Source organism: Bos mutus, chromosome 18 (assembly GCF_027580195.1).
Source record: "Bos mutus isolate GX-2022 chromosome 18, NWIPB_WYAK_1.1, whole genome shotgun sequence".
Taxonomy (NCBI): Eukaryota; Metazoa; Chordata; class Mammalia; order Artiodactyla; family Bovidae; genus Bos; species Bos mutus.
In genome coordinates, this window is record NC_091634.1 from 52,017,330 (window position 1) to 52,044,457 (window position 27,128).

A 27,128-nucleotide genomic window follows, 5' to 3' on the forward strand; every position below is an offset into this window, starting at 1 on the left:
AGACATTAGTTTGCCAACAAAGGTCCATCTAGTCAAGGCTATGGTTTTTCCAGTGGTCATGTATGGATGTGAGAGTTGGATTGTGAAGAAGGCTGAGCGCCGAAGAATTGATGCTTTTGAAGTGTGGTGTTGGAGAAGACTCTTGAGAGTCCCTTGGACTGCAAGGAGATCCAACCAGTCCACCCTAAAGGAGATTAGTTCTGAGTGTTCATTGGAAGGACTGATGCTGAGGCTGAAACTCCAGTACTTTGGCCACCTCATGTGAAGAGTTGACTCATTGGAAAAGACCTTGATGCTGGGAGGGATTGGGGGCAGGAGGAGAAGGGGACGACAGAGGATGAGATGGCTGGATGGCATCACCGAGACTCGATGCACATGAGTTTGAGTGAACTCCGGGAGATGGTGATGGACAGGGAGGCCTGGCGTGCTGTGGTTCATGGGGTTGCAAAGAGTCGGACACGACTGAGCGACTGAACTGAACTGAAGAAAAGGGGGAAACCCAGTTGAGGTCTGGGTGCCCAGCAGGTCTGGGAAGAAGCCACGTGAAAGACCTGAAGGGCACGGGAGGACATGGTAACCTCAGATAGGAGAATGGTGAGTATTTTTGCAAACTTATTCCTAGTATTCTGACACCCAGGACTAGATAATCATCTTTTCCTTTTCACCAGGTAGTTGGCACAGGGAAGGAGGAAGGGGAGAGGCTCTGCCTAACAGCCTCTTCCTTCATCTGAAATAGAGACAGCAAGTCCCCCTTTTACTTCATGCCAAACTGCTCCCTGCCCCTCATGTCCCAAAGGCCCCATTTGCTCAGAAATGGGCTGCTGACCACACCCACTTCCTGGGGTTGCTTCTCACTGTGCCAACGACCAGGAAGCAACCAAGGATTATTACACGTACCACTCCCCCGACTCTCTCCATAAGTCGACCTCACCATCTTCACTGTGCGAGATCCACCTCCTGGAGAAATGTACATCACAGCCCGAGACAGGATGTTTTGTCTGCTCTCAAGACCTGGTTCAAGTGTACCAAATCGAGGGCTTAATTCTTGCTCACACCACAGATGGAGGCAGTCCTGGGGTTACAGGAACTTCCTGCCTGGCTGTTCCCTAGCTTACCATTTCTGTCTGGCCACGACCAACCACACCCAATTCACTTTTTAGGCAGCAGCTCAAGCAACCCTGAATGTATAAATCCAGCCCTCTCCTCCACCTTCTCCTCTCTGTCTTTCTGTCTCTCTCTTTCTCTCTCTCACAAACATACACATATCCCATGTTGGAAACATTTGGATAGATTCCAGTTGCTCTCAGGACAGAACCCTACTGTCTCCAAAATGGCTGCAGCAGACCCCCACCTCGCACCCACCCTCCCTGTGTTCCTGGTCTGGGAGGGGCAGCAGTATACCTAGCTAAAAATCCCCTGCCCACTGGAGGAGTCCCGTGACCCCCAGGAGTGTGCTACTCCAGTGCCCCTGCTGAAGATGGCACATTTTCCCGGCTGCCAAACCAAACATAAAATCAAGGGATCTCGACCAAGGGCAGTTTTCCCCCTGGGGGACTTTGTTAGTGCTTGGAGATGTGTTTAGTCCTCATAACTGAAGCAGGGGTGGTACTGGCATCTAGTGGGTAGAGGCCAGGTATGCGGTCAAGTACCTTACAAGGAATGACTTGGAACAGAAAGGTCTATACTGCTGAGGGCAAGAAGTCTCACTTCAGAGGTCAAGGACTGTCTTGTCCTGACATCTCAGACCAGACAGCCACCTGCTCTACCCTCTCAGCACCCTGGACGTCCCCTTGATGGCGCCTACACCACGGTCACATGCATAATGACCAGCAAGTGACTATCACTTAAATGCCTCCCTCTGCTCACAACTCAGCCCCTCCAGAAGGCGGGTCCAGCACCTGGTGCCCAGAGGCTGCTCCATGGACACTCATGAGCTGGAGCCCATGACATCAGTGCCTGTGCACATGTACTTAGCCCCACAGGATGGATGACTAGACACCCGCTCTCGGCCGCAAGGCTCTGCTTACCCTCACCATCAGTGCTGCCCAGGAGATGCTCCAGCTCCGCTTGCCAGCACATCTCCTCGGGCAGATGACAATCTCCCTGACTGATCAGAGTTTGCTCATCTGCAAAACAGGGGTGATGCTGGCTAGCTACCCTCATCCTGCCTTTTTTTTTTGGAATCAAACATATGTGTGCCTAGACAGGATGTGACATGGTCCAGACCTCCCATAAACCCCTAGGAAATGCAGGTCCATACCTGCCCCAGGGACCAGGCCTCTGGCACATGGCTGGAATAACAATGATGGTGATGTCACTTGGGTTGTTTAGCCACATTTAGGTAACTCAAGAGCGGGAAGATGCACAGAGCAACAGAAGGGGCATGGAGGTTGGAATTGCACAGACCTGGGTTCAAATCCTCCTCGGTCACTGACCAGCCCTATAACCAGGGATAATAATCTGTCTCAGGTTGTTTTGAAGATTTAAAAACACCCAACGCTGGGGACTTCCCTGGTGGTCCAGTGGTTAAACATCCACTTGCCAATGCAGGGGACGGGAGTTCGACCTCTACTCTGGGAAGACCCCGTGTGCTGTGGGGCAACTGAGCCTGTGCGTCATGACTGCTAAGCCTGTGCTCCACGACAAGAGAAGCCACCGCGATTAGAAGCTCGCGCACCGCCATGAAGAGGAGTCCCCACTCACCGCAAGTAGAGAAAGCCCGAGAGCAACAACAAAGACCCAGCGCAGCCAAAACAAACAAAAAGCAAAATAAAAACAACCCAGCTCTGTAGTTGCACTTTGCATGGGGCAGGTGCATTCAGTAAATATTCCATAGAAGATCAGTAGCCTAAAGACCCAGAGGGATTTAAGAGGTGTGGTGACCCCAACACTTCACAGCCTCTCTCTCTGACTTTGTCTTGCCGGGGAGATGTTTCCTGACATTCTCAATGAAGTTTCTACAAGTGGCTGTAGAAGATACATAAATGCTTGAATCTGTGTGGTTTTATTTTTAAATTTTTACTTATTAATTTTTTTTGAATCTGAAGGTACAGATAAGAAACCTGTGAGTTCTATTTTTTTAAAATCTTTGATTTCCTTTTGATGCTGCTGCTGCTACTGCTGCTGCTGCTAAGTCACTTCAGTAGTGTCCAACTCTGTGCGACCCCATAGACGGCAGCCCACCAGGCTCCCCCATCCCTGGGATTCTCCAGGCAAGAACACTGGAGTGGGTTGCCATTTCCTTCTCCAATGCATGAAAGTGAAAAGTGAAAGTCAAATCGCTCAGTCATGTCCGACTCGTAGCGACCCCATGGACTGCAGCCTACCAGGCTCCTCCGTCCATGGGATTTTCCAGGCAAGAGTACTGGAGTACTGGTGCCATTGCCTTCTCTGCCTTTTGATGCTAGGCTTAAATAATTTCTCTATATATTTCAATTTTTTTTTAAAGGGTCCATCAACAGATCAGTGGGTAAACAAAATGTGATCAAGCCCAAACAATGGAATATCATTTAACCTTAAAAAGGGAGGAATTCTGACACCTGCCACAACAGGAATGGAGCTTGAGGATGTTACGCTCAGTGAAACACACCAATTACAAAAGGACAAATACTGTAATGACACCACTTACGTGCGGTACCCAGAACAGACAGACTCATAGAGACAGGAAGTAGAAGGGTGCTTACCAGAAGCTGGGTAATTGTTTTTGTTTTTGCTGTGCCACTTGGCTTGCAGGATCTTTGTTTCCCAACCAGTGACTGAACCCAGGCCACGTCAGTGAAAGCTCTGAGTCCCAACCACTGGACCGCCAGGGAACTCCCAGGAGTTAGTGTCTACTGGGGACAGACTCGGTTGGAGAAGCTGAAAAAGTTCTGGAGACGATGGCTGTGATGACTGGACAACCACGTGAATGTACTCAATGCCACTGAACCGTGTGCTTGGAAACAGTTAAGATGGTAAATGTTTTGCACATTTTACCACATACACACAAAATCCAGAACAAGAACAAAACAAAACAGGATCAAAGGCATCCAATCCCTCTGCCTTTGCGGCCAAGACTAGCAAGAATTCCCACCCTTTCTTGGGAACTCTGTGTGTCCCTGGGAGCCAGCCAGATGGCTGAAAGAGGCTTGTGTGGATAAGGGGAGGGGCTGGGAAGGCGGCCTGGAGGGGGAGGGTCCAGCGGGAGGATCCTAACCCCAGCTGTGTTCCGTGACCATGACCATGACCATGACCGTGGGGACGGAGTCTGAGCCCAAAGTGGGAGGCTGTCTAGCCTCCAACTGTGCTCTGTAAGTGAAAGCCACGGACATACTTCCGGGTCTGTGAACAAGAGAACTGAAAAAAAGGGATGCGAATAAAGACGAGCTCTTTGCTGTTCATAGCAGCACAATTCGGAACAGCTCAGAGTCCATCCGCAGATGATGCAGTAACAAGGTGTGCCCTCTCACACAAAGGAGCATCATTCAGCCTCAAAGAGGAATGAAGTGCTGGGGCTTCCCTGGTGGTCCAGTGGCTAAGACTGCGCTCCCAATGCAGGGTGCCTGGGTTCGATCCCTGGTCAGGGAACTAGATCCCACATGCGGCAAGCAACTAAAAACCCCACAGGCCGCAACTAACGAGCCCATATGTCGCAACTAAGACCTGGCACAGCCAAATACATAAATAAAAAACAGATTTTTAAAGAAGGAATGAAGTACTGATGCATGCTACACTATATGTTGAATTGTGTCTTCAAAAAAAGGTATCTTGATATGGAAGCAACCAAAGTGCCTATTAATACATGAGTGGGTGAGGCAGATGTGGTGTCTACATATGTACACACACACACACACACACACACACACAATATTCCTACTACTCAACCATAAAAAAAAGAATGAAACCTCACCATTTGCAACAACATGGATGGACAGGGAGGGCGTTATGCTCAGTGAAGTCAGACAGAGAGACAAACACCGTATGATATCGCTTATATGTGGGCTCTAAAAAGCAAACCTGTGAACAGACGTAACAACACAGAAAGAGCCATAGACACTGAGAACAAACACGGGGTTGTGAGAGGGGAGGGGTGGGGAGGAGAGAAATGGATGGAGGAGATGAAGAGGCGCAGACTTCCATTTGCACAATAAGCGTGCCACGGTATAAACACACAGTGTGAGGACTATGTAGACTGATTCAGTGATGTCTTTGTATGGTGACAGACTAACGAGGCTTATCCTGGTGATCAGTTTGACATGATCATCATATCGAAATGACGTATACCAGGAACTAACATATTGTTGTAGGTCAATTAAACTTCAGAAACAAACAAAATCTGATCTCATAGAAAAAGAGATCAGATTCACGGTTACCAGAGGTGGGGACGGTGAGTTGGATGAAGGCAGTCAAAAGACAGAAATTTCTAGTTATAAGATAAATTAGTACCAGGCGTGTGATGTACAAATTGATAAATATAATCAACCCTGCTGTATGTTATATACAAAAGTTGTTAAGAGGGTGAATCCTAAAAGTTCTCATCACAAGGGAAAAATATGAGATGTTGGATGTTTGCTGAACTTACTGTGATAATCATTTCATGATGTAAGTCAAATCATGATGCTGTACACCTTAAACTTACACAACGCTGTACGTCCATTTATATCTTGATAAAACTGGAAGAAAAAAGAAGTTATCTTGAAGTCCTAACCCCCTGAACCTCAAATGTGACTGAATTTAGAAACAGGGTCTTTACAGAGGTAACGAGTTGACAATGAGGTCATCAGGGCCAGATCCAGTTGGATACGACTGATGACCTTGTAAGGAGAGTCCTGGACATGGAGACAGACCCGCACAGAGTGATCCCACTAGAAGCCCAGGCCACTGCCTCGCCAGCAGCACTGGAAGCTAAGAGAAAGGTACGGGACAGGTTCTCCACTACGGCCGTTAGAGCCAGGCCCTGCCCATACTGCGATCCTGGACATCTGGCCCCGGAACTGTGAGAGAGTAAATTTCTGTTGCTTGAAGCCGTCATAGTCTGGGGTGCTCTGCTCATTAACCCTAGGAAACAACATTCTCCAACACAGACAGACCTCAAAAACCTCATGCTGATGAAGACAGACACAAAAGGCCACGTTATCACTTGACTTGGTTTTTATGAAACATCCAGAATAGGTGATTTCCATAAAGACCGAGATTCCCTGGTGGCTCAGTAGCAAAGAATCCGCCTGCCAGTGCAGGAGACCCAGGTTCGATACCTGATCCGGGGAGATCCCACATGCCGTGCAGCAACTAAGCCTGTGTGCCACAGCTACAGAGCCTGTGCTCTGGAGCCCGGGAGCCACAACTACTGAGCCCACACGCTGCAAATACCGAAGCCCTGGAGCCTGTGCTCCACAGAGAGAGAAGCCCCTGCAGTGAGAAGCCTGCATGTCGCAACTAGAGAAGAGCCCTCGCTCGTCACAATGAGAGAAGAGCCCCCGCTTGTCACAACGAGAGAAGAGCCCCTGATTGTCACAATGAGAGAAGAGCCCACGTCGCAACTATAGAAGAGCCCCCGCTCGTCACAACTAGAGAAAAACACCCTTCTTGTCACAACAAGAGCCCACGTGGCAACAAAGACCCACCACAGCCTAAAACAAATAAATATTTTCTAAAAGCTGAAAATGGACCTGTTCTAGTCATTTCTTTTGCAGACTCATTTACTGCAGAATGATTTCTGTTCAAAGTCAGCCACTGCCACAGTGCCTGTATCAACTAAGCACTGGAAACAACCCCCATGCCACTAATAAGGATGGGTACTGTGGAGGAAACAATGTCAGACTTTATTTTTTGGGGCTCCAAAATCACTGCAGATGGTGACTGCAGCCATGAAATGAAAAGACGCTTACTCCTTGGAAGGAAAGTTCTGACCAACCTAGATAGCATATTCAAAAGCAGAGACATTACTTTGCCAACAAAGGTTCGTCTAGTCAAGGCTATGGTTTTTCCTGTGATCATGTATGGATGTGAGAGTTGGACTGTGAAGAAGGCTGAGCGCCGAAGAATTGATGCTTTTGAACTGTGGTGTTGGAGAAGACTCTTGAGAGTCCCTTGGACTGTAAGGCGGTCCAACCGGTCCATTCTGAAGGAGATCAGCCCTGGGATTTCTTTGGAAGGAATGATGCTAATGCTGAAACTCCAGTACTTTGGCCACCTCATGCGAAGAGTTGATTCATTGGAAAAGACTCTGATGCTGGGAGGGATTGGGGGCAGGAGGAGAAGGGGACGACAGAGGATGAGATGGCTGGATGGCATCACTGACTCGATGGACGTGAGTCTGAGTGAACTCCAGGAGTTGGTGATGGACAGGGAGGCCTGGCGTGCTGCGATTCATGGGGTCGCAAAGAGTCGGACACGCCTGAGTGACTGAACTGACTGACTGACTGACCGTGGCGGAGAACAAGCAGTCCCTGGCTGCCCTGGATCCATTCAGTACTGATGATGAAAATGAGGAGAAGAGGAGGCCTGGAAAGTTCAGGAGCTAAAGAGGATCAACAGGGACAGTGAAGACAGAGAAGCACTTGAGAAGGAGAAGGCAGAAACTGAACGCATGTGAAACCTGACTGAGGAAGAAAGGTGAGCTGAGTTTTGGGCAAATGGCGAAGTCATCACCAACAAAGCTGTGAAGGGCAAATACAAGTTCTTACACGGCATTATCACTGAGGCGCCTTCTTCACCCGCGAGGTGGAGACGAATACAAGAGATTTTGGCACGCTTCCTAGGTGGCGCTAGTGGTAAAGAATCCGCCTGCAATGCAGGAGACAAAAGAGACACCGGTTCGATCCTGAGGTTGGGAAGGATCCTGGAGTAGGAAACGGCAATCCCCTCCAGTCTTCTTGCCTGGAGAATTCCACGGACAGAGGAGCCCGGCGGGCTACAGTCCACGGGGTCACAAATTCAGATGCGACTGAGGGACTGAGCAACAGACACTGCCCAGCAGTATTCCCAAGTGGTGGTACCTTTAGCAATAGACTGAGAAGGGAAAAAAAAAGGGGGGACAAAGCATATCATGAGCAATAGGTTAGCCTGTCTATAACCAAGCGGAGAAGAGGATGGGTTTGCTAGCATAATCAGGGCACAGAGACCAGGGGCTGGTTGCCTTCGGAGCTCGAAACTGGGTGGTGTGAAACAGGCAGCAAGAGACTTCTGTTGAGCCCCCTTTTGCGTCCTGTCGGATCTTGAACCCTGAGTAAGATCTTCTGATTCCAAGGAGGAAAAACCAGTCTTGACTAAGCCTGGGGCAGAGCTGGAGCAGAAGGGGAGGGCCTTCCTAGGCTGGGATGCTCAGGATCAAAGACTGGGCCAATGTCAGCTTGGGAAGGGAGGGCAGAGGCTGCAACGGGAGGGACCCACGAGGACGGCGGCAGGGCTGAGAGCGCAGAGCAACAGGAGGCAAGAGGGATGCAAATGAACTCAAAGGGCCGGCCCACTGCTTTTTAATGCTGCGGGGGGTACCCTAACTGCAGAAACTGGTGGAAGGAGCATCACCAGGCACTGTCTCACTGATCTGGGCCCTGATCCAGGTTCCCAGCTACCAGCCGAGCAACCCTCAACAAGCCCTTTGACTTCTCTGAGCCTCCGCTTTCTCTTCTGTACAATAGGAATAACGATACCACACATGGAGCATTGCTGAGGCAGAGGTTCTTAAGGTCCAGCCTCAGGTCAAGATGGGTTTCAGAGAGGTGTTTTCCAGGCCCTGAAATCACACCTAGTTGGTGTTCTCTGTGTGTGAATGATGGTGGTGTGAACCCAGACAGCAAAGAACTGCCAATATGACGTGAGGTGCTCAGAGTGCAGGTCTTGTGGGGGAAGCAGGTGGCACAGAGCAGTCAACACGAGAGTTGGGTTAGGAGGAGGCCGCTGGGACTGGGGACCAACAGGTGGGTGGCAAGGTGAGGAGCCTGGTTACGCACAGGGAGATTAGGTAATAAGCAAATATATACCAAACATAATGTGAGCTGGCACTCTTGCTGTCGGGGAAGGGAGTTACAAATATACATAGAGCTGGAACCAGCCCTGGATTGAAAGCTATGATCAAATACATAAAATATACATGTATAAATGCACACACAAGTATAAAACTGAATATGGCTCTAACAGTGTACACGTACACACACCTGAGAGGGCCCAGAGGCCGTAACACCCCAGGACCATGGGCACACAGCACACCAGATCTTGATTTCTAAATACCCTTCTTCTGGGACTTCCCTGGTGGTCCAGCGGCTAAGACTCATCACTCCAATGCAGGGTGCCCGTGTTTGATCCCTGGTCGGGGAACTAGACCCCACAGGCCCCAACTAAGAGCTCGCATGCCACAGCTACAGAGCCCATGTGCCGCAACTAAGACCTGGTGCAGCAAAAGAAATTTTAAAAATAAATACGTATCCTTCTGGCGAAAAGAGCCAAGACTCCTAGAAGAAATGGCTGGCTCCACGGCTGGCTCAGGGAAGGTTCACAATGAACTTGGAATGTCTTGTTATGCCAGAGAGCAGGCACATGCTCAGAGAATGACGGAAAGATGTCCAGAGGACAGAAAAGTCACCATGAGAAAAGGCTTCTAATGGCCAAATCTGGGCATGAGGATAAAAAAAAAAGAGGGTAACAAATTTTAACCCACCTAAAAGAATAGGAATTTGTGAGTGCATGAATTATGTATGAATGATGTATGAACGAATACACAAACAACTAGATAAAGAGGAGAAAGGGGCAGCTCTTTTTTCCTTTTAAACTTTTTATCTGTGTTGGGGCATAACTGATTAACAATGTTGCCATAGTTTCAGGTGAACAGGGAAGGGACTCAGTCATACATATACATGTATCCATTCTCCCCACAAATTCCCCTCCCATCCAGGCTGCCACATAACACCCAGCAGAGTTCCATGTGCTATTCAGTAGGTCCTTGTTGGTTATCCATTAAAAAAAAACAAATTATTTATTTGGCTGTGTTGGGTCTTAGTTGCGGCATTTGGGAGCTAGTTCCCAGACCAGGGATGGAACATGGGCCTCCTGCATTAGGAGCATGGAGTCTTAGCCACTGGACCATCAGGGAAGTCCCTACCCATTTTTAATACAGCAGTGTGTACACGTCCATCCCAAATTCCCTAACTGTCCCTTTCCCCTGTCCTTGTGCCCCGGTAACCGTAGCTTTGTTCTCTAGGTCTGCGAGTTAGGGCAGCTCTTTCTGATACCAAGCACCCAGGCAGTAAATGAGGCAGGAATGATAAACTTGGAAAATTGCTGTTCAGTAAACATTCTAAAAGTAATGAGTTTACCAATCAAAAAATGGGCAGAAGACTTAAACAGACATTTCTCCAAAGAAGACACACAGATGGCTAATAAACACATGAAAACATGCTCAACATTACTCATTATTAGAGAAATGCAAATCAAAACTACAACGAGACATCACTTCACACTGGTCAAAATGGCCATCATCAAAAATCTATGAACAATAAATGCTGGAGAGGGTGTAGAGAAAAGGGAACGCTTCTGCACTGTTGGTGGGAACATAAATTGATACAGCCACTATGGAAGACAGTATGGAGATTCCTTAAAAAACTGGGAATAAAAATACCATATAACCCAGCAATCCCACTACTGGGCATATACCCTGAGGAAATCATAATTGAAAAAGACACATGTATCTCTGTGTTCATTGCAGCACTATTTACAATAGCTAGGACATGGAAGTAACCTAGATGTCCATTGACAGATGAATGGGTAAAGAAGCTGTGGTACATATATACAATGGAATATCACTCAGCCATAAAAAGGAATGCATTTTAAGTCAGTTCTGATGAGGTGGATGAACCTAGAGCCTATTATATAGAGTGAAGTAAGTCAGAAAAATAAATATTATATATTAACACTTACCCCTGGAATCTAGAAAGGCGGCACTGATGGGCCTATTTGCAGGACAGCAATGGAGATGTGACGGGAGGGGGAGGAGTGGGTGGGACAAATGGAGATAGGAAATATACACATGGAAATATACACACTACCGCAGGTAAAACAGCCGGAGGGAATTTGCTGTATCACTCAGGGAACTCAAACTGGGGCTCTGTGACAACCTAGAGGGGTGGGATGGAGTGGGAGGTGGGAGGGAGGTTCAGGAGGGAAGGGACATATGTATACCTATGGCTGATTCATGTTGATGTATGGAGAAACCAACATAATACTGTAAAGTGATTATCCTTCAATTAAAAATAAATATTTTTTAAACAGTAATGGGTTCAGGCAAGAATCACCAACAGATGCTAAAACTGAGCAAAAATGAGAAACAGGCTATCGACATAGCCTCAGCACTACTTGTCATAAAATACCAGGTTGGCCAAAAGTTCATTTGGGTTTTCCAGAGGCTCTTCCTGAAAAATCCAAAGGCACCTTTTGTCCAGCCCAATACTAATTGATTACAACAGGGAAAACAGGAACTTCAGAGAAGAGAAACCTGGCCAGTGGGAGTGGAGAATTCATGCACAGAATCCAGGCTGACCTGGGTCTGAACTCCTTGGGGAGTTGCGTGGGCCTGGGCAAGTTACTTCACTTTCCAAGGCTCAGATTCCTACAGGGATTTCTGTAAGGATTCAAAATAATATACGGCATCCATAGGTGTTCAGCAGAAGGTTGTTCTGAAAATGAAAGGAGGGAAACTACCCAAAAGCCCATCAGCTGGGGATATGGGTTAACTTAAAATGCCTACACAGCCGCTAGGAAAGAATGTGCTTCTATTCACAACAGCCAAGACATGGAAGCAACCTAAATGTCCGTCAACAGAGGAATGGATAAAGAAGATGTGGTACATGCATACAGTGGGATACTACTCAGCCATAAAAAGGAAGTAATGCCATTTGCAGCAACACAGATGAGCCTAGAGAGGATCATACTAAGTGAAGGAAGTTAGAGAAAGACCATCACCATATGATATCACTTACATGTGGAAATTAAAACACGGCACAAACGAACTTATCTACAAAATAGACTCACAGACATAGAGAGCAGACTTGTGGTTGTCAAGGGGGAAGAGGCTGGGGGAGGGATGGACTGGGAGTTTGGGATTAGCAGAGGCAATCTATTATATTGATATATAAAATGGATTAAGAACAAGGTCCTACTGCAGAGCACAGGGAACTGTATTCAATATTCTGTAATAAACCATAATGGGATGAAAGAGAATATATATATGTATAACGGAGTTGCTTTGCTGTACAGAAGAAACTCACACAACACTATAAATCAACTGTACTTCAGTAAAATTTAAGAAACAGGAAAAGAGGACTTCCCTGGTGGTTCAGTGGCTGAGAATCTGCCTGCCGATGTAGGGGACACAGGTTCGATCCCTGGTCCAGGAAGATTCCACATACCATGGAGCAATTAAGCCCAGAGCTGCAACCACTGAGCCCGTGTGCTCTAGAGCCCGTGCTCTGCAAGAAGAGAAGACACCGCAATGAGAAGTCTGTGCACCGCGACGAAGAGTAGGCCCCACTCGCTGCAACCAGAGAAAACCTGTGCGCAGCAACGAAGACCCAGCACAGCCAAAAATTTAAAAAAATAAGAAAAGAACGTGTTTGATCAGGATGCACTGTAGGGAAGTGTGAAGGGCGGAGGAGCTTCCTGTTGTGTGTGCAATAGGACCCTATGTATGTACAAAAAATAAACAAAAAGACACTTACGTTGTTGTATATAAACAACGGTAATTATGGTGTGATCAGATGCTGCCTGAATACTTCACACACAGGGAATCATTCCACTCCACAGCAGAGCTCTGAGGCAGGTACACTTGACCCCACTGGACAGAAGAAAACCCAGAGGCAAGAGAGAATTAAGAAACTGGCTTAGAACCTTCCGTTGGCAGGTGGCGAAACTGGACTTTGCCTCAGGTGGCTGGTGCTCGGATGCCAGTGTTCCTAATCACAGCTTCTCTAGAACTGCAGAGAAAGGAGGCCGGGAGTGCCCAAACCAACGGCGATCTGATTACTGCACACCGATGAGTTGCAAAGGGCAAGTAATCCCTCCACCTCCCCATCAAGGAGGAGAGAAAAGAAGTGAGGGAGTGAAGGAGGAATTTCAGACTCTGCAAACTTACTCTGGTTTATGAGGGAAAAAAACAAAACATCAAACCAAAAAACTAAGACAAGTTTCGAAAGGGAAAAGGAAAAAGGACAAAGAAGTGGGGCGGCGGGGGAGGATAAAGAAAAAATAATGTAGTGTTCCTGGTTCATAAAAGACAGTAGAACACTAACATTAGCCTAATTCAATGGTCAGTGAAGGCAAAACTCACTCAAATTTCAATATGCTGGCACTTAGGGAAGGGAGGAAGGGGCAGCCCAGTGGGGGGATTTCTAACACTGGAGATGCAGTGCCGCTGAATGAGACTAGCAACCTACAGAATTCCCAAGGTCAGAGGAGGGAGGCCATCCTCCAGGGCGTATGTGAAATGTGGCTTATGTAAAAAAATAAAATGAGAATGGGTAGCTTGCCTTCAAATCTCAGTTCTCCAAGTCCCTGCCACCTCCTCCAGGAAGTCTCCCCAGATTGCACCCTGATGGCAGCAGCATCCCCACAGGCTACAGGCACACACAGGCTGTGTTTAACTCCTTTCTTACATGTGCTGCTTTCCTTCATGGGGCTTATCTCAGCTTGTAATTATATACTCACTAGTATAATTTCTGTCTTACCCACCAGACTATAAGCTCCCCTGGGTAGTACAAGTGTTTAACTCACTAAAAGGATCTGGCCTCAGGAGGATGGATGTCACAGGGATGGAGAAAGAGTGGTTCTCGGTTGCAACTCAGACTTCACGTTCCTGGGCCCCAGACCGCGTTTGGGGAAGAGCTATTCTAAAGCAGCCACAGAAGTATGTGAAGGGCAGAAGAAGGCTGTGCGGAGCCTGAAAAGGAGGAAAGCAAATGGCAAGAACGTCTGGCATCTCCGACCACGGACCTCACACAAGGACGCCCCGCCAGGCCGGCTGTGCTGCCTGCAATGCCCTGCTGGCACCGACCTGAAATTCTTAAACCGTTTTTCAAGAAGGGGCCCCACATTTTCATCTTGCAATTTATGTAGCCAGTTTGGCTCCTGAGCATCTCGCTGCACACTCGACCCGAGCTCAGAGAGCAACGGGACAGGGATGATTCCTAATAAAAACCATCGCCGCTGTTTGAGCTAGGCATCATGCCGAGTTTTCCTCACATCCTCTCGTTTATTCTTGTCTTATGACTATATTCACCTAGGGAAAGCACACTTGCGTCAGCACCTACACACGTCACCTGATCTAATCTTCACAAAGAGCCACGAGGAACCTCGAAACCACTAAGGGCACACACCCGCTTTCAGAGACAGACATTCAGATGTGCAGAGACAAAGAATGTGCCCAAACTCACACAGCCAGGGGGATGGAACCCAGGGTGGGTTCCGGCTCTGGGCTCCTGGCCCTGACCCCTGCCTAAACCAAGATCTCCTGGTTAGGTGCGGTCTTTCAGGCCAATACTCTTTCCCCCGACCCACAAGTTCCACCAGACTCAGTCTCACTGGAGAGGCACAGACCAAAGGATTCTGAGATGTACCTGGGGTGATCCTGGGTGTTAGCTGTAAACCTACCAGGCCCAGTTAGCACGGTAGTCTGGGTTCAATGGTTTGAACTATAAAGAATAATTATGGGTAGGGCTTGACTTCATTCCAGAGGTTTCAAGTTGCTCTCACCCCAGGGACTCCAGAATCATGAGTTTGGAGCACATCTTCCTTGGTAAGTACTTGAGTTTCAAGTTGCGTCAGACACATGCTCTGCTGGGCTCCGCTACCCACCCACAAGAAGGTCACAGTGAAGACGGCCCAGCCGGAAGGACACAGGTCATCTCCAGGGCTTTGGGGCACACAGGTAGGGCTGACAAACACGGTTTTAAGAGTGTCTGTACTTTGAGGGTGAACTTACAGTTGCCAGGGGAGATGTATGGGGGAAGGGACAGTGAGGGAGTTTGGGATGGACATATACACACTGCTATATTCAAAATGGGTAATCAACAAGGACCTACTGTATAGCACACGGAACTCTGCTCAGTGTTATGTGGCAGCCTGGGAGAGAGGGGAGTTTGGGGGGAAATGGATACATGTATATGTATGGCAGGCTTCTCTGTCCATGGGATTTTCCAGGCAAGAGTACTGGAGTGGGTTGCCATTTCCTTCTCCAGGGGATCTTCCTGATCCAGGGATCAAACCCAGGTCTCCTGCATTGCAGGCAGACGCTTTAGCCTCTGAGCCACCAGGGAAGCCCCATATGTATAGCGGAGTTCCTTTGCTGTTCACCTGTAACATCACAACACTGTTAACTGGCTGTACCCCAATACAAAACAAAAAGTTTAATTAAAAAAAAAAAAAGAGTGATTGAGACCTCCACGAAGGTTACCTATCCCCCCACCACGGCCCACAGAAGCCCCTCCCCCAACACTCTCCCAGATACTTTCTACAAGGAACTCATATTCCAGGCAGAATTGTCTTCCCCTCAAACCCACAGGCTGATGTCCTAATCCCAGCACCTCAGGCTGTGACTGTTTGGAGACAGGGATTTCCAAGAGGTGATTAAGTTAAAATGAGGTCATTAGGATGGGTCTGGTGTCCTTGTCGGAAGGAAAGATTAGGACATGGAGGGACGACCATGTGAGACACGGCAGAAGATGGCCAGCTGTGAGCCTGCTAGCCACCTCACCCGCAGGAGCTCGAGGAATCCGGGGTCTTTTACCCTTAATAAGGCTCATGACACTAGGTCTGGGGCAGGGTTTCCAACACAGCATCTTCAGACATGCTCTCAAAAGCCTGCAAGTTTTCGAAGATCTTACAGACGTTGAATATGTTTTAATAACTAGCCTAATATGACACAGCATAAAGACCTTCTGGGTGGCTGGTTTATAACAAAGAGCTGTCACAGGACCCTGGTGTCACACCTGCATCCAGGACAACAATCCCACGGCGCGCTGAAGGGATGCAGGCTTCTCGGAAGCCCGGAGAGAGCTTGGCGGGAGCACGGAGCCAGCGCACAGCATGCAGTGACGTCAGTGCATCAACTTCAGGAAGTCTGACCTGCGAAGCGGGCAACCGTGCTGCCAGGGAGGCCGTCTGCAAGCCCAGTCTCTGCCCGTGGCTACCTGGCACGGGTGATGAGCAGTGAGCACGCTCGTCCACACACGGTGAAGAAACAACCCTTCCACAAGGCCTTATCTTCAAGTGACCCAGCCAGTTCTACGATGATTATGTGACGGGCAGGTTGTCCTGATCTAGCAGACACAGTCTCGGTCTGTGTGAACGCCATTTTATACACATATGGGGAATTAAACATTTCCAGCATAAGCTTTATCAAAATCAAAATTCAAAAAGAGTCTGAAGATTGGACCTCAAGGCCTTCCCTGGTGGTTAAGAATCCACCTTGCAACTCGGGGGACATCGGTTTGATCCCCGGTCCAGGAAGACCCCACATGCCACGGAAGAACTAAGCACATGGGCTACAGCTTCCGGGCCCATGTGCCTAGAGCCTGTGCTCTGCAACGGGAGGAGCCCCCGTGGCAGGAAGCCTGCACACCACAACTAGAGAGGAGCCCCCACTTGCCACAACTAGAGAAAAGCCTGTATGGAGCAACCAAGACCTAACACAGCCAGGAAAAAAAAAAAAAAAAAAAGACCGGACTCAAGACTAATAAAAACACCAACAAAAACAGACAGCTGCGGAGCAAACCTCATACCAGGTGTGGTTCTATTTAGCAAGTGATCTCATTTAGGGGATGATTTCTTTCCACCAGTGTGGCAGGCAGCCTCTAGATACCTCTATCACTCTGTCTCCCTTTATTCACACCCTGGTGTTATCCCTCCCCTTTGAGAACCAGCTCGACCTAGACTCCTTCCAGTCAACAGAACATGCCAGAAGCGAGGAGATGCCCGTGCAATCAGAGCCAGAGGCCCACCAGCAGCCCCAGGCGGGAATCCCTCCCCCCTTCTTCCCTGAGAGTCTTCAGACGAGACCACAGCCCTGGGGAGAGCTGGACAGCAACCACATGAGAGACCTGGAGCCGGCAGTACCCAGGAAAACCACCCCTAGACCTGAGACTCAAAGAAACTGGGAGAGAAAGTCCTTTTCAGCTGCCACGTTTGGGAGTAACATGTCACACAGCAGTCGACAACGCACACAAGCATTCCACATCACTGGTCGACTTCTGATACGACGTCACCAGCCACGTCAAAACACAGTTGCTCCATGTGTACTTCATAATCTTATTATAAACGTAGTTTTCATAATAAGCATGTGACTATGTTTATTGCCAATTTTAGGTTTATACTTATTCAAGGCACATTTTGGTATATGAAGGGCTTCCCAGGACTCAGAGGTAAAGAACCTGCCTGCTGGTGCAGGAGACATGGGTTCAGTCTCTGGGTTGGTAAGATGCCCAGGAGGAGGAAAATGGCAACCCGCTCTAGTATTCTTGCCTGGGAATTCTGATGGACAGAGCAGCCTGGTGGGCTACAGTCCACGGGGGTCACAAATAGCTGGACATGACTAACATAAGACAACGGGGGAGCTTCCCTGGTGGTCCAGTGGCTAAGACTCCGTGCTCCCCAAGTGAGAGGCCTGGGTTCGATCCCTGGTCAGGGGACTAGATCCCACATGCTACAGCTAAGAGTTCTCATGCCACAACTAAAGATCCCATATGCCACAACTGAGACCAGCCAGATAAATAATAAATACTTAAAAGACAACCCTGGGGGCTTCCAATACGTTTCTTTAAGATGACATATATTGCTAAATTTTGAGAAACACCAAGGATCTCTGTGGGTGTCTCTGTGTGTGTGTGTAAGTCTCAGAACTCCTCTTCCTGCAATCCAAGTGTGATTTCTTAAAAACTCAAATGTGACTGTGTCTGTTCTGTTCACTGCATGCGTCATGTCTGGCACATTTGCAAATAAATGAATGACTGTCCTGCCCCAGCCTAAAACCTTTCCATGATTCCCTGTCACTCTATGGAGGGAGCCCAAATTCTTCACAAGGCCCAGAACCTCTGTGGGGTCCGCTTCTGCAGCCTCATCCTCTCCCACTAAGCCTTGCACCTCACTCCCTTCTGCCTAGAACTCTCCATCAACTCTGCCCTTCCCACATCTCCTAGTCGTTGCCATTCCAATGAATCTGTTAAACATCCCTTCTCATTAAACAGTCAGCTGTGGTCTGTGGTTTGGGGCCCGTCTCAGGACAGGGCACCACGAGGGCAGGGAGTGTGTGCATCCTTCCCTCCACTCCATCCCTGGCGTGCAGCACCAGCCTGACACAGGGCAGGTGCTCGGTGAATCTGGGCTGAATGAATGACCAAGACACGGGTCGGCTGGGACCTAGTCTTCGCTCTGCAGAGCCCCAGGGAGATGAATCAGTTCACCAACCAGGAAGGCAGTGTGGGATGGAGCCATGCCAGTCTCAGTTAAGAGATGGGGGCCCTGAGGGTCAAAGATAACTTTGAGTTGGCACCGAGTCATCCAGGAAGCAGGAATTTCTGGTCCAACATTTTCCTTAGCCAAGGTTCTGATGGGCAGAGAAAGATCTTTCCCAGTAACGAAAGCAGGTCTCCCAGGTGCTTTCCTTTTCATTGGAAATGCAGCAAGAATAAACCATCTCCAGAGCCATAAGGGCTGTGCTGACTCAGCCTTGGATGCTCCTGACTCTGGGTCCTGCTCCCTTGACCCCTGTCTCAACCACCTGTCCCCTGCCCAGTCACTCCACTTTTTTTTATTCTCCTTCCTACTGGAAACTGGTGGATTTCTCTGTTGACGGTCAGTCTCTGCCATGAACTTTGTTTTGGGCACAGCTGTAACCTTACCACCTGGCCAATCTGAGAGCCTCCAAAGCCTCATCTATCACGTGCATACAATTAACACAACTTAGGGGTGAAGAGACACAACAAGGTCTCAATAATAATTAGTATTATAACTGGGGTGACTCGGCAAAGTGGAGGGGAGGTTCAGAGCCTGCCCAGGACACCACCTACAACAAGTACTCATGAAGGAGAGTTACAACTATTGAGGAAATGATCACGGTAAGCAAATTTGCTTCTTTTTCAAAGTGGAGGACGTAAGTGTAAGAGCAAAGACTGTGAGCTGAGCTGGCAGGAAACAGGTGACCTGGCTGGCCGGCCGGCCGCCTCCCTCATCACACTCCTCATTTACTTTTTTATAATTCCCTGGGTTTGCTGAGCTGCCTTTAGAGACAGAATACTTGGTTTCTCAGCCAGCCTGCGCAGCTGGCTGCCTGGGTTTCCCATCTCACTGCCCCCGCACTGCCAAGTCGTCATACGTGCCTCAGGGTGCTGTTGAGAACATGCCAGGTAGGTGAGTGCCCCTCCACCCCCGAATACCTACAGACAGGTTGAAGACCCGTCCCACTTTTAAGGGACCCTCTGAAAAGCTCTGGGGGCATGAAGCCCACCTTGGTTCAGAGATCAAATTCTCCCTAGCATCTCTATTCAGGATACATTATCCCCATAGCTGGCACACCTAAGTGTTAGTGTTAATTGCTCAGTCGTGTCTGACTCTTTGCGACCTCATTGACTGTAGCCCACCAGTTTCCCTCTGCCCATGGAATTCTCCAGGCAAGAATCCTGGAGTGGGTAGCCATTCCCTTCTCTAGGGGATCTTACTGACCCAGGGATCTAACGCAGGTCTCCTGCATTGCAGGCATATTCTTTATCATTGGAGCCACCAGAGAAGCCCCAGGTACTTGGCAAACCAAGGCATCCCATAGAATCTGGCTGTAACCAACGACATCAGGAGTGCTTGAAAAATACCCAGCTTGATGCAAAAGTCAAAGATGAAAAGAAAAAGAAAAATAGAAAAAGTAACATAGAACAGGCTGGCAAATTAACCTCAAATTCCTTCAACAGAATGAGTTACACGGCGTACACAGAGGGAGAGAAATGGATTTCAGCGAAATAATTGGACTTTGTATCCAACCCATGGTTAACATACACCTCACATATGAAAAACAGAGATTATTTGAGAACTGCCAGACACAACCCTGTGGTCTGCCATCCTAGCACCAGAATTCTCATGCTAGTGTTCATCTATAAAACACTATTTCAAACACACACACACAAATATTTAAGACCCATACAACCAAAATGTTTTGACCGTTGTCAAGATTTTCCAACAGCTCTCATTCATTAAAAAGTCAATTTAACTTTGAGGTTTCCCTTCAGCCGTCAAAAGGCCATGAGCACCTGCAGAGGACCGCTTCAGGAATTTTGTTTTTGAACGACTCATTTACACTTTAAAAAGTGCAGAGACCCAGAGATGCTTCTGCAGAAACACCACGTTCTCTGCTCTTGGTATGCGGTGAGTTCCGCTTACAAGCTAAGGAGAAAGTTGGTGACCCCTTGACCCCGCTGCCTCTCTGGGTCCTCCACGTGGATGGGCTTTTGGGGACAGGAGTGTCAGCCTGTCCACTGGAAAAACTCTCCTGGCCCTAGAATCCTGTTGGTTTATCCTAGAGGGTCCTCTGGAGGCTGCAAAGCTAGCACACAAATCTGAGTGGTTTTTGCGAAAGTGGCTCTGGAGATGCCGGAAGCAGAACTGAAAAGCATGGCCACTCTTACTCTGATTTCCACCATTACTGCTACTGTTTATGCTCAAACATTTGCGCAACACTTTGTCACCAATGCCCCCCGACCCCATTTAAGTAACTTTAAAAATTCCGATAGCAGTCTAGATGGGGAGACCTGGGAATTTAAATTCTGTGGAGTCAGATAAACCTAGGTTAGGTCCCCTGCTCGGTCATTGCTAGTCCTGTGCCCCTTATCGGACATATTTACCCTGTTTCGGCCTCAGTCTCGCATCTGCAAAATGGGTTGGCATGGGAGAGATAAAAAGCTTAAAAGACGAACGCTGGGCCCAGAGCGTTGTTAGGAAGACACCTTCTTTCTAGAACCAGAGGGAGGCGGGCGAGCTGGGGGAGCGCAGCCTGCGGTGCGCAGACGGGGTCGTGGGGTGGGACGGGGTGGGGGTCAGGTCGCACGCCCCGCGTCCGGGCGCCCGGACTCACCAAGGTTTCCAACTCGCCCTTCGCCAGCAGCTCGTACTTGTGGCTCGAGCCCCAGAAGGCGAGCTTCTGCAGCAACCTGGAGAAGCGTCCTTCGACCATAGTGAGCGGGTGCAGGCCCCTCGCCCAGCCTCCCGTCCCGCCGGCGGCCGCCTGTGCCTGCGTCCCTCGGTCCCTGGCGTGGCCGGGGCTGGCTGCGCGCGCCCAAGCCTCCCGGGCCAGGCCCAGGTTACCAGGTAGCCGCCTACCTGCCTGCCGCAGGTGAGGCCCCACCCCCGGGGCGGAGCTGCGCACAGGGAGGCCCTCGGAGCACCTGGCCCCGCCCCTCCCGGACTTTCCCGCCCTTGAGGGGCCGCGGCGGCCTGGGAAGGCCCGGGGGCTGCGGAGGGGCCTCAAAGCTTGGGCTGTTTCCCAAACTTGCCCAATCGTGAGATGCAGCTGGAGCCGGGGAGATGGGGTGGAGATGGGCGATAAACCAGACCCCTCCCTACCCTGAGTCACTGAGCGGGCCGGGAAGCTGAACTTTCCTGAGCACCCAGATGATTCTCCTGGGGAGCCACGTGAGGTCAGCTAAGATGCTGGGAGCACGTTTAATGTGAGCTGAGGCTCCTAGAGCTGCTGGGAGGCTCGGGAGCGGCTACGTGGCCTCTCTGAAGGCGATTGCCAGTTTGTTATTGAAGGAGAAGACAGCTTAAGACCTTACCCCCAGGAAGGGCCCTGGGAGGGAACCCCACGAGCTGGACAGTTTGAGGAGCCTCTGCCTTTGGGCTATACCTGGTGCTGCATGGTCTATGAGCTCTTTATTCTCATTTGCAGAGCTGGCTCCTGTGCTTGCTAATCTTGGGACCTGGAGCAGGTTTCTTAAATGTTCACAGGCTCAGTTTACTCATCTGTAAAATGGCCACCGTGATGGCACCTCCTTCATAGTGAAATTGAGAGGAAATTTGCTGGGCCGTCTTATATGGGAAGAGCTCAGGGCAGGGCTTGGCATAGTGTATGGGGTATGGGGATGGCATAGTCACTCTCATCATCACTGGGCTCACATGGCTCCCAAAGCCTGTGGGTGAATGTGCAGTGTAGACGGGTTCCAGCCTCCAAGTGGATATACTGAGATGTGTAAGTGTTTTGGCTTCACACAGCACGGGAATCCAGAACAAGACCCACTGCTTAGTGGGGAGGGGGCTTCAGAGGAGGCTGTGCCACTATTCTGCGCCTCAGTTTTCTTATCTGTCGAGTGGGGTTACTTAAGGACTGTAGGGCAGGACACGTGTATGTGTTTGCCACTTATCCCAGCTGCTCCCCAAGGGTGGCCACGTGGGCCCCACTCAACCCAGTGGGTTCTAGAAGCCCTTCTTGTTTCTCCCGCCTCTTCCCCTCTTCGCAGAAACAACGCTGCCCACTTCCATCAATTTCAGCAAAGGCCCGGAAGTGACGGGAAACGCAAGACTCTGGTGTGAGTCAGATTTTAATCCCAGGCCTGTTCCTAGCTGATGGGTGACCTTGGGCGATTCTTATCACCTTTTTGCACCTCAGCTTACTCACCCACAAAATGGGAGTGACACCACCCATCTAAGTCAGGGTTTGGCACCTCCAACTGAGTGCTTTGGCGAAAGTTTGATAAACAGATTATTTGTGAGCAGGGGGTGATGTGTTGGGCAAATATCTTTGCCTTGAAAGCTCCACCTCAGCTCCAGCTCAGATTGTCAAGAATTTGTGGGTCAGGCACGAGTATGTCCAGGGCATTCAGGAAGCAGATTCTGGGCAGTGGATATTGTGCAACATTCAGACCTGTGGGGATTAAAAAAAAAGAAAAAGATGGAATGGATTACAGAGAAAGTAGTTTAAGAGACCAGCTTTGTGCCTGGAATGGCTGAATGGACACTGTTAGGCTTAAGCTTGCTTAACTTTTCTTTTTGTTGCCTTGTGATCAGAAAATGTATCTGTACACGGGTCTATGAACCTTTCTTAATTTACTGGGACTTTGTGCCTGGTGTGTATGCAATTTTTGTAAATATTTCAGTCTCACTAGACAAGTTGATATATTCCTTGGAAGGGTCTTGGTAAGCTGTACTTTTCTTTGTAAATTTGTTCTGTATTTATTCACTCTGACTTTCTGGCTCCATTGCTCATGTCTTTATTTTTGACCACTTGACCTGACAAAGGAGGGTAAGAGAGAGTTTCAAATTTCCCAGTTGAGTTGCTTTCCTGTCCATTTTTGCCTGCAGCCTATTGGATTCTAGAGTCCACTCTCAAGGAATTAATTCAGACAAGACAGGGAATTCCCTGGCAGTCCAGTGGTTAGGACTTGGCACTTTCACTACTGAGGGCCTGGGTTTGATCCCTGGTTGGGAACTAAGATCCCACAGGCTGAGTGGCACGGCCAATAATAATAATAATAATAAAAATAATAAAAGAATCTGTGGTAGGAGAAGCAGAGCTGAAAATTAAAGGAAAAAGAATTCAGACAAGACAGTTTCTGGGAGACTTTCTGAGGTTGGCAGCTCTGAGAGTGATGGGTCCTGATGCTCTGGCCAGCCTGGAGAGACAAGGGTACAACTCAGCCCAAAGCATCCAGCCTTTCTTGAAATATTGGCCCTGGGCACCTTGAACAATGAACCTCACACTCTTCAAGTCCCATTCACTCTCGGTGTGAAAGTGCTGTCATTTCATGACCCATAAATTACCTCCCAACAACACACCCTGTTGGGTGACCTCAATGCAATCCCAAGGCACCTGAAATATATTTGGTAATAAACCTCACTGGGAAATTCTAAGGTTGGAATTTGAAGGCATCCTATTAACAAGAGGTACAGAATACAAGGGATACATGAGTACTGGAGTGGGTTGCCATTTCCTTCTCCAGGGGATCTTCCTGACCCAGGGATCGAACCCAGGTCTCCTGTGTTGCAGGCAGACACTTTACCATTTGGCCACCATATATATATATATATGTGTGTGTGTATATATACATATATTAGTTTTAGAACTTCGTTTGAAGTTGATGCTTTTTACATAGACCCTCAGTTCTGTTTGTTTTTTTAATGGCTGAGCACACAAGCAGTAATATAATCATGTCACGGATGGAGAAATTAGAATTTAGAGAAGGAAAGCCACTTTCATTCATTAAGCAAATATTTTTAAGCACCATGGAGACCAACCACTGATACATGTGACCTCTGTCCCTGCTCTCTTGCATCTCATCTCCTAGAGGGTGTGACAGGCTACAAACCAACCAGACTGTCATGCAGTTGCAGGCAGTGGATGTAGTGGGTTGAGTAAAGGGCCCCCTAAAAGTATTCACCCATGTCCCAATCCCTAGAAGCTGGGCAATGTAACCTGATTTAGGAAAATTATCTTTGAAGATATAATTAAGATAAGGATCTCAAGATGAGATCATGCCAGGTTAACTGGGTGAGCCCTAAATCCGAGGACTGGTGTCCTTATAAAAGACAGAAGAGGAGAGACACGACACAGAGGAGAGACCTCATGAAGACCGAGGCAGAGATGGGAGGGATGTGGCCACAAGCCAAGGACCACCTGGAGCCACAGGAGATAAGGCTGGGTCCCCACTCTCCACCAGAGCCTTCAGAGGAAGCATGGTCCTGCCAACAACTGGCTTCCAGACTGTGGGAGAATCTCTGCTGGTTTGTGGTCATTGGTTGTGGCTGCCCCAGGAAACTAGGAGAGCGAGCAAGCAAGGCGATGAAGACAAGCAAACGGAGTGAGGACTGGAGAGTGAGTGGGGCTCCTGTCACTTGAGCGGCCAGGAGAGGTGACGTGCAGAGAAGTGGCGCCTGTGGATATCTGGAGGGGTGGGCGGACAGCATTCCAAGCAGGGAGGAGAGACGGGATCGAGTGAGACCTGCTTATGTGGATGACTCTCCCATTTGCACCCAAGCTCTGGCCACCCTCCCCACGCCCACGCCCAGGCACTCCTCATGTTGTTTCTGCCACCTTCCACTGTCATTGTTTGCTGAGTGATGGGGAAACACTGGCTGAGAACTTCCTACAGCTGTGGGCATTGCTGGGGTTCCCAGGGGCTTAACTGCACCAGGTGGGACAAGCCCTGTGGAACCTGATGCCAGGTGCCAAGTGAATATGCCTTGGGTCTTGCTAAACACCGAGAGGTAAATGCCTCATACAGATGTCACCCTTCCCTCCTCCTACACCCCTGGTAGGTATCACCAGCCCATCTTGGGGTGACATTTCCCCACTGGCTGGGACAGGCCTGGGAACCCTTCTACTTATTACAGTTTAAATAGCTACCAACAAATTGTTTAGGCCTGGCACCTGAATAAACTTGTTTACTGAAAGATCTTCAGAAGAGGATGGGATGACCTTGGGTGGGGGCAGATATAGAACCTTCTAGAAGGCGGTGGTATGGCTGAAGACCCCCACATAAGTCCATCATTTACATGAGGATTTACTTTTTTTAAAAACTTTTTATTTTGTTTTGGGATACAGCCAACTAACAATGCTGCGATAGCTTCAGGTGGGCAGTGAAGGGGCTCAGCCGTACATATACATGTATCCCTTCACATGAGGGTTTACTCTTGGTGTTCTGTATTCTGTGGGTTTTGACCAATGTAGATGTCATAGAGCTATCATTACAGAGTCATCCAAAGGGTCTCACTGCCTAAAAACCCCCTATTCATTCCTCCCTCGCCCCGACCCCCTGCAACCAGGGTTGATCTTTTTGCTGTCTCTATAGTTTTGCTTTTCCAGAATATCATAGTCAGAAATTTGAAAATGTACAATTTCTGTTGGCTTTTGAATGTAATCAGTTTAGTTCAGCCACTCAGTCGTGTCCGACTCTTTGCGACCCCCTGGACTGCAGCACGCCAGGCCTTCCTGTCCACCACCAGCTTCTGGAGTTTACTCAAACTCATGTCCACTGAGTGTAATAGAGAGTTCAAAATTCTCAGTGACTCCCTCTGAAAGTTCAGAGAGCCCCAGGGCTCCCGGCTTAGGTGGTGCTGAAGGGGTGTGGTTAGTTCTCAGCCAAGTGGCTGTTTGAATGGCCCCTCCCCTACCCGAGCCTCCTCCCCTACCACCTCTCAGACTCCTGGCTGTTTGTCAAACAAGCTGAGTTCAGTCCAGCATCCCCCGTCTTTGAACTTCAAAGGTGCCTCTGCCAGCTGCGTTCTCCCCCAGCTACTCACAGGACCCAAAACTCCTTCCCTCTCAGGCCTAGACTTCAGAGTCTACTTTGTAATGACTCATGGAGCAGAACTCCCATTTTGTGTACTTTTCTGCAGGTAAATTTTGCTTCAATAAAATATTCTGTTAAATAGAGAGCAGACTTGTGGTTGCCAAGGAGGAGGAGGTGGGAGAGGGATGGACTGGGAGTCTGAGGTTGGAGCTGCAAACTATTGGGCTTCCCTGGTGCTCAGATGGAGAAGAATCTGCCTGCAGTGCAGGAGCCCCGGGCATGATCCCTGGGCTGGGAAGACCCCCTGGAGAAGGGAATGGCTCCTACTCCAGTATTCTTGCCAGGAGAACTCCATGGACAGAGGGGCCTGGCGGGCTACAGTCCATGGGATTGCAGAGTCAGACACAACTGAGTGACTGAGAGACAGACAGAAGCAAACGATTACACACAGGATGGATAAAAAACAAGGCCCTAATGTACAGCACAGGGAACTCTACACAACATGCTATGATGATGAACTACAACGGGAAAGGATACAAAAACAGAGTCTGTGTCCCTGAGTTGCTTCGCTGCAGAGATTGGCACAACATTGTAAATCAACTATACTTCAGTTAAAACACTCTGTTAACATTTTAAGAAAGGAAGCAGATGAAAGCTGAATGAGAAACAAGATATGTACACCGTCTTAAGTGTGTTTCCACAAGACAGTTATGAATCACAAAGGGAAACAGATTGGATTTCTCTAGATTGGAGAAATCTGGCCAACTCCACACTGATGAAGGGATCAGCATCGCCAGGACCACCGCTGGGATGCATGACACCGTGCGCCTCGGATGCGATGCACTGAGGGAGCACAGCTTCACTCTGGGGGACTCCTGGCAGAGTGCTGAACCCAAGTCCCATCAC

At 48.9% G+C, this 27,128-nt stretch overlaps 1 protein-coding gene across 6 annotated transcripts in view; it reads right to left on the reverse strand.

Moving 5' to 3' along the window:
* ATP2C2 (ATPase secretory pathway Ca2+ transporting 2) overlaps positions 1-27,128 on the reverse strand; it is an 89,325-nt gene that overhangs the window by 55,474 nt on the left and 6,723 nt on the right. For 3 of the 6 annotated variants that reach the window (XM_070388622.1, XM_070388620.1, XM_070388621.1), the window contains one exon: positions 22,613-22,858. In XM_070388622.1, coding sequence (XP_070244723.1) covers positions 22,613-22,639 — 27 coding nt within the window. In that variant the 5' untranslated portion in view covers positions 22,640-22,858. Of the gene's footprint in view, positions 1-5,560; positions 5,588-21,073; positions 21,451-22,612; positions 22,859-27,128 lie in introns of those variants that run through there. The other 3 variants (XM_070388624.1, XM_070388619.1, XM_070388623.1) reach the window with 3 other exon arrangements.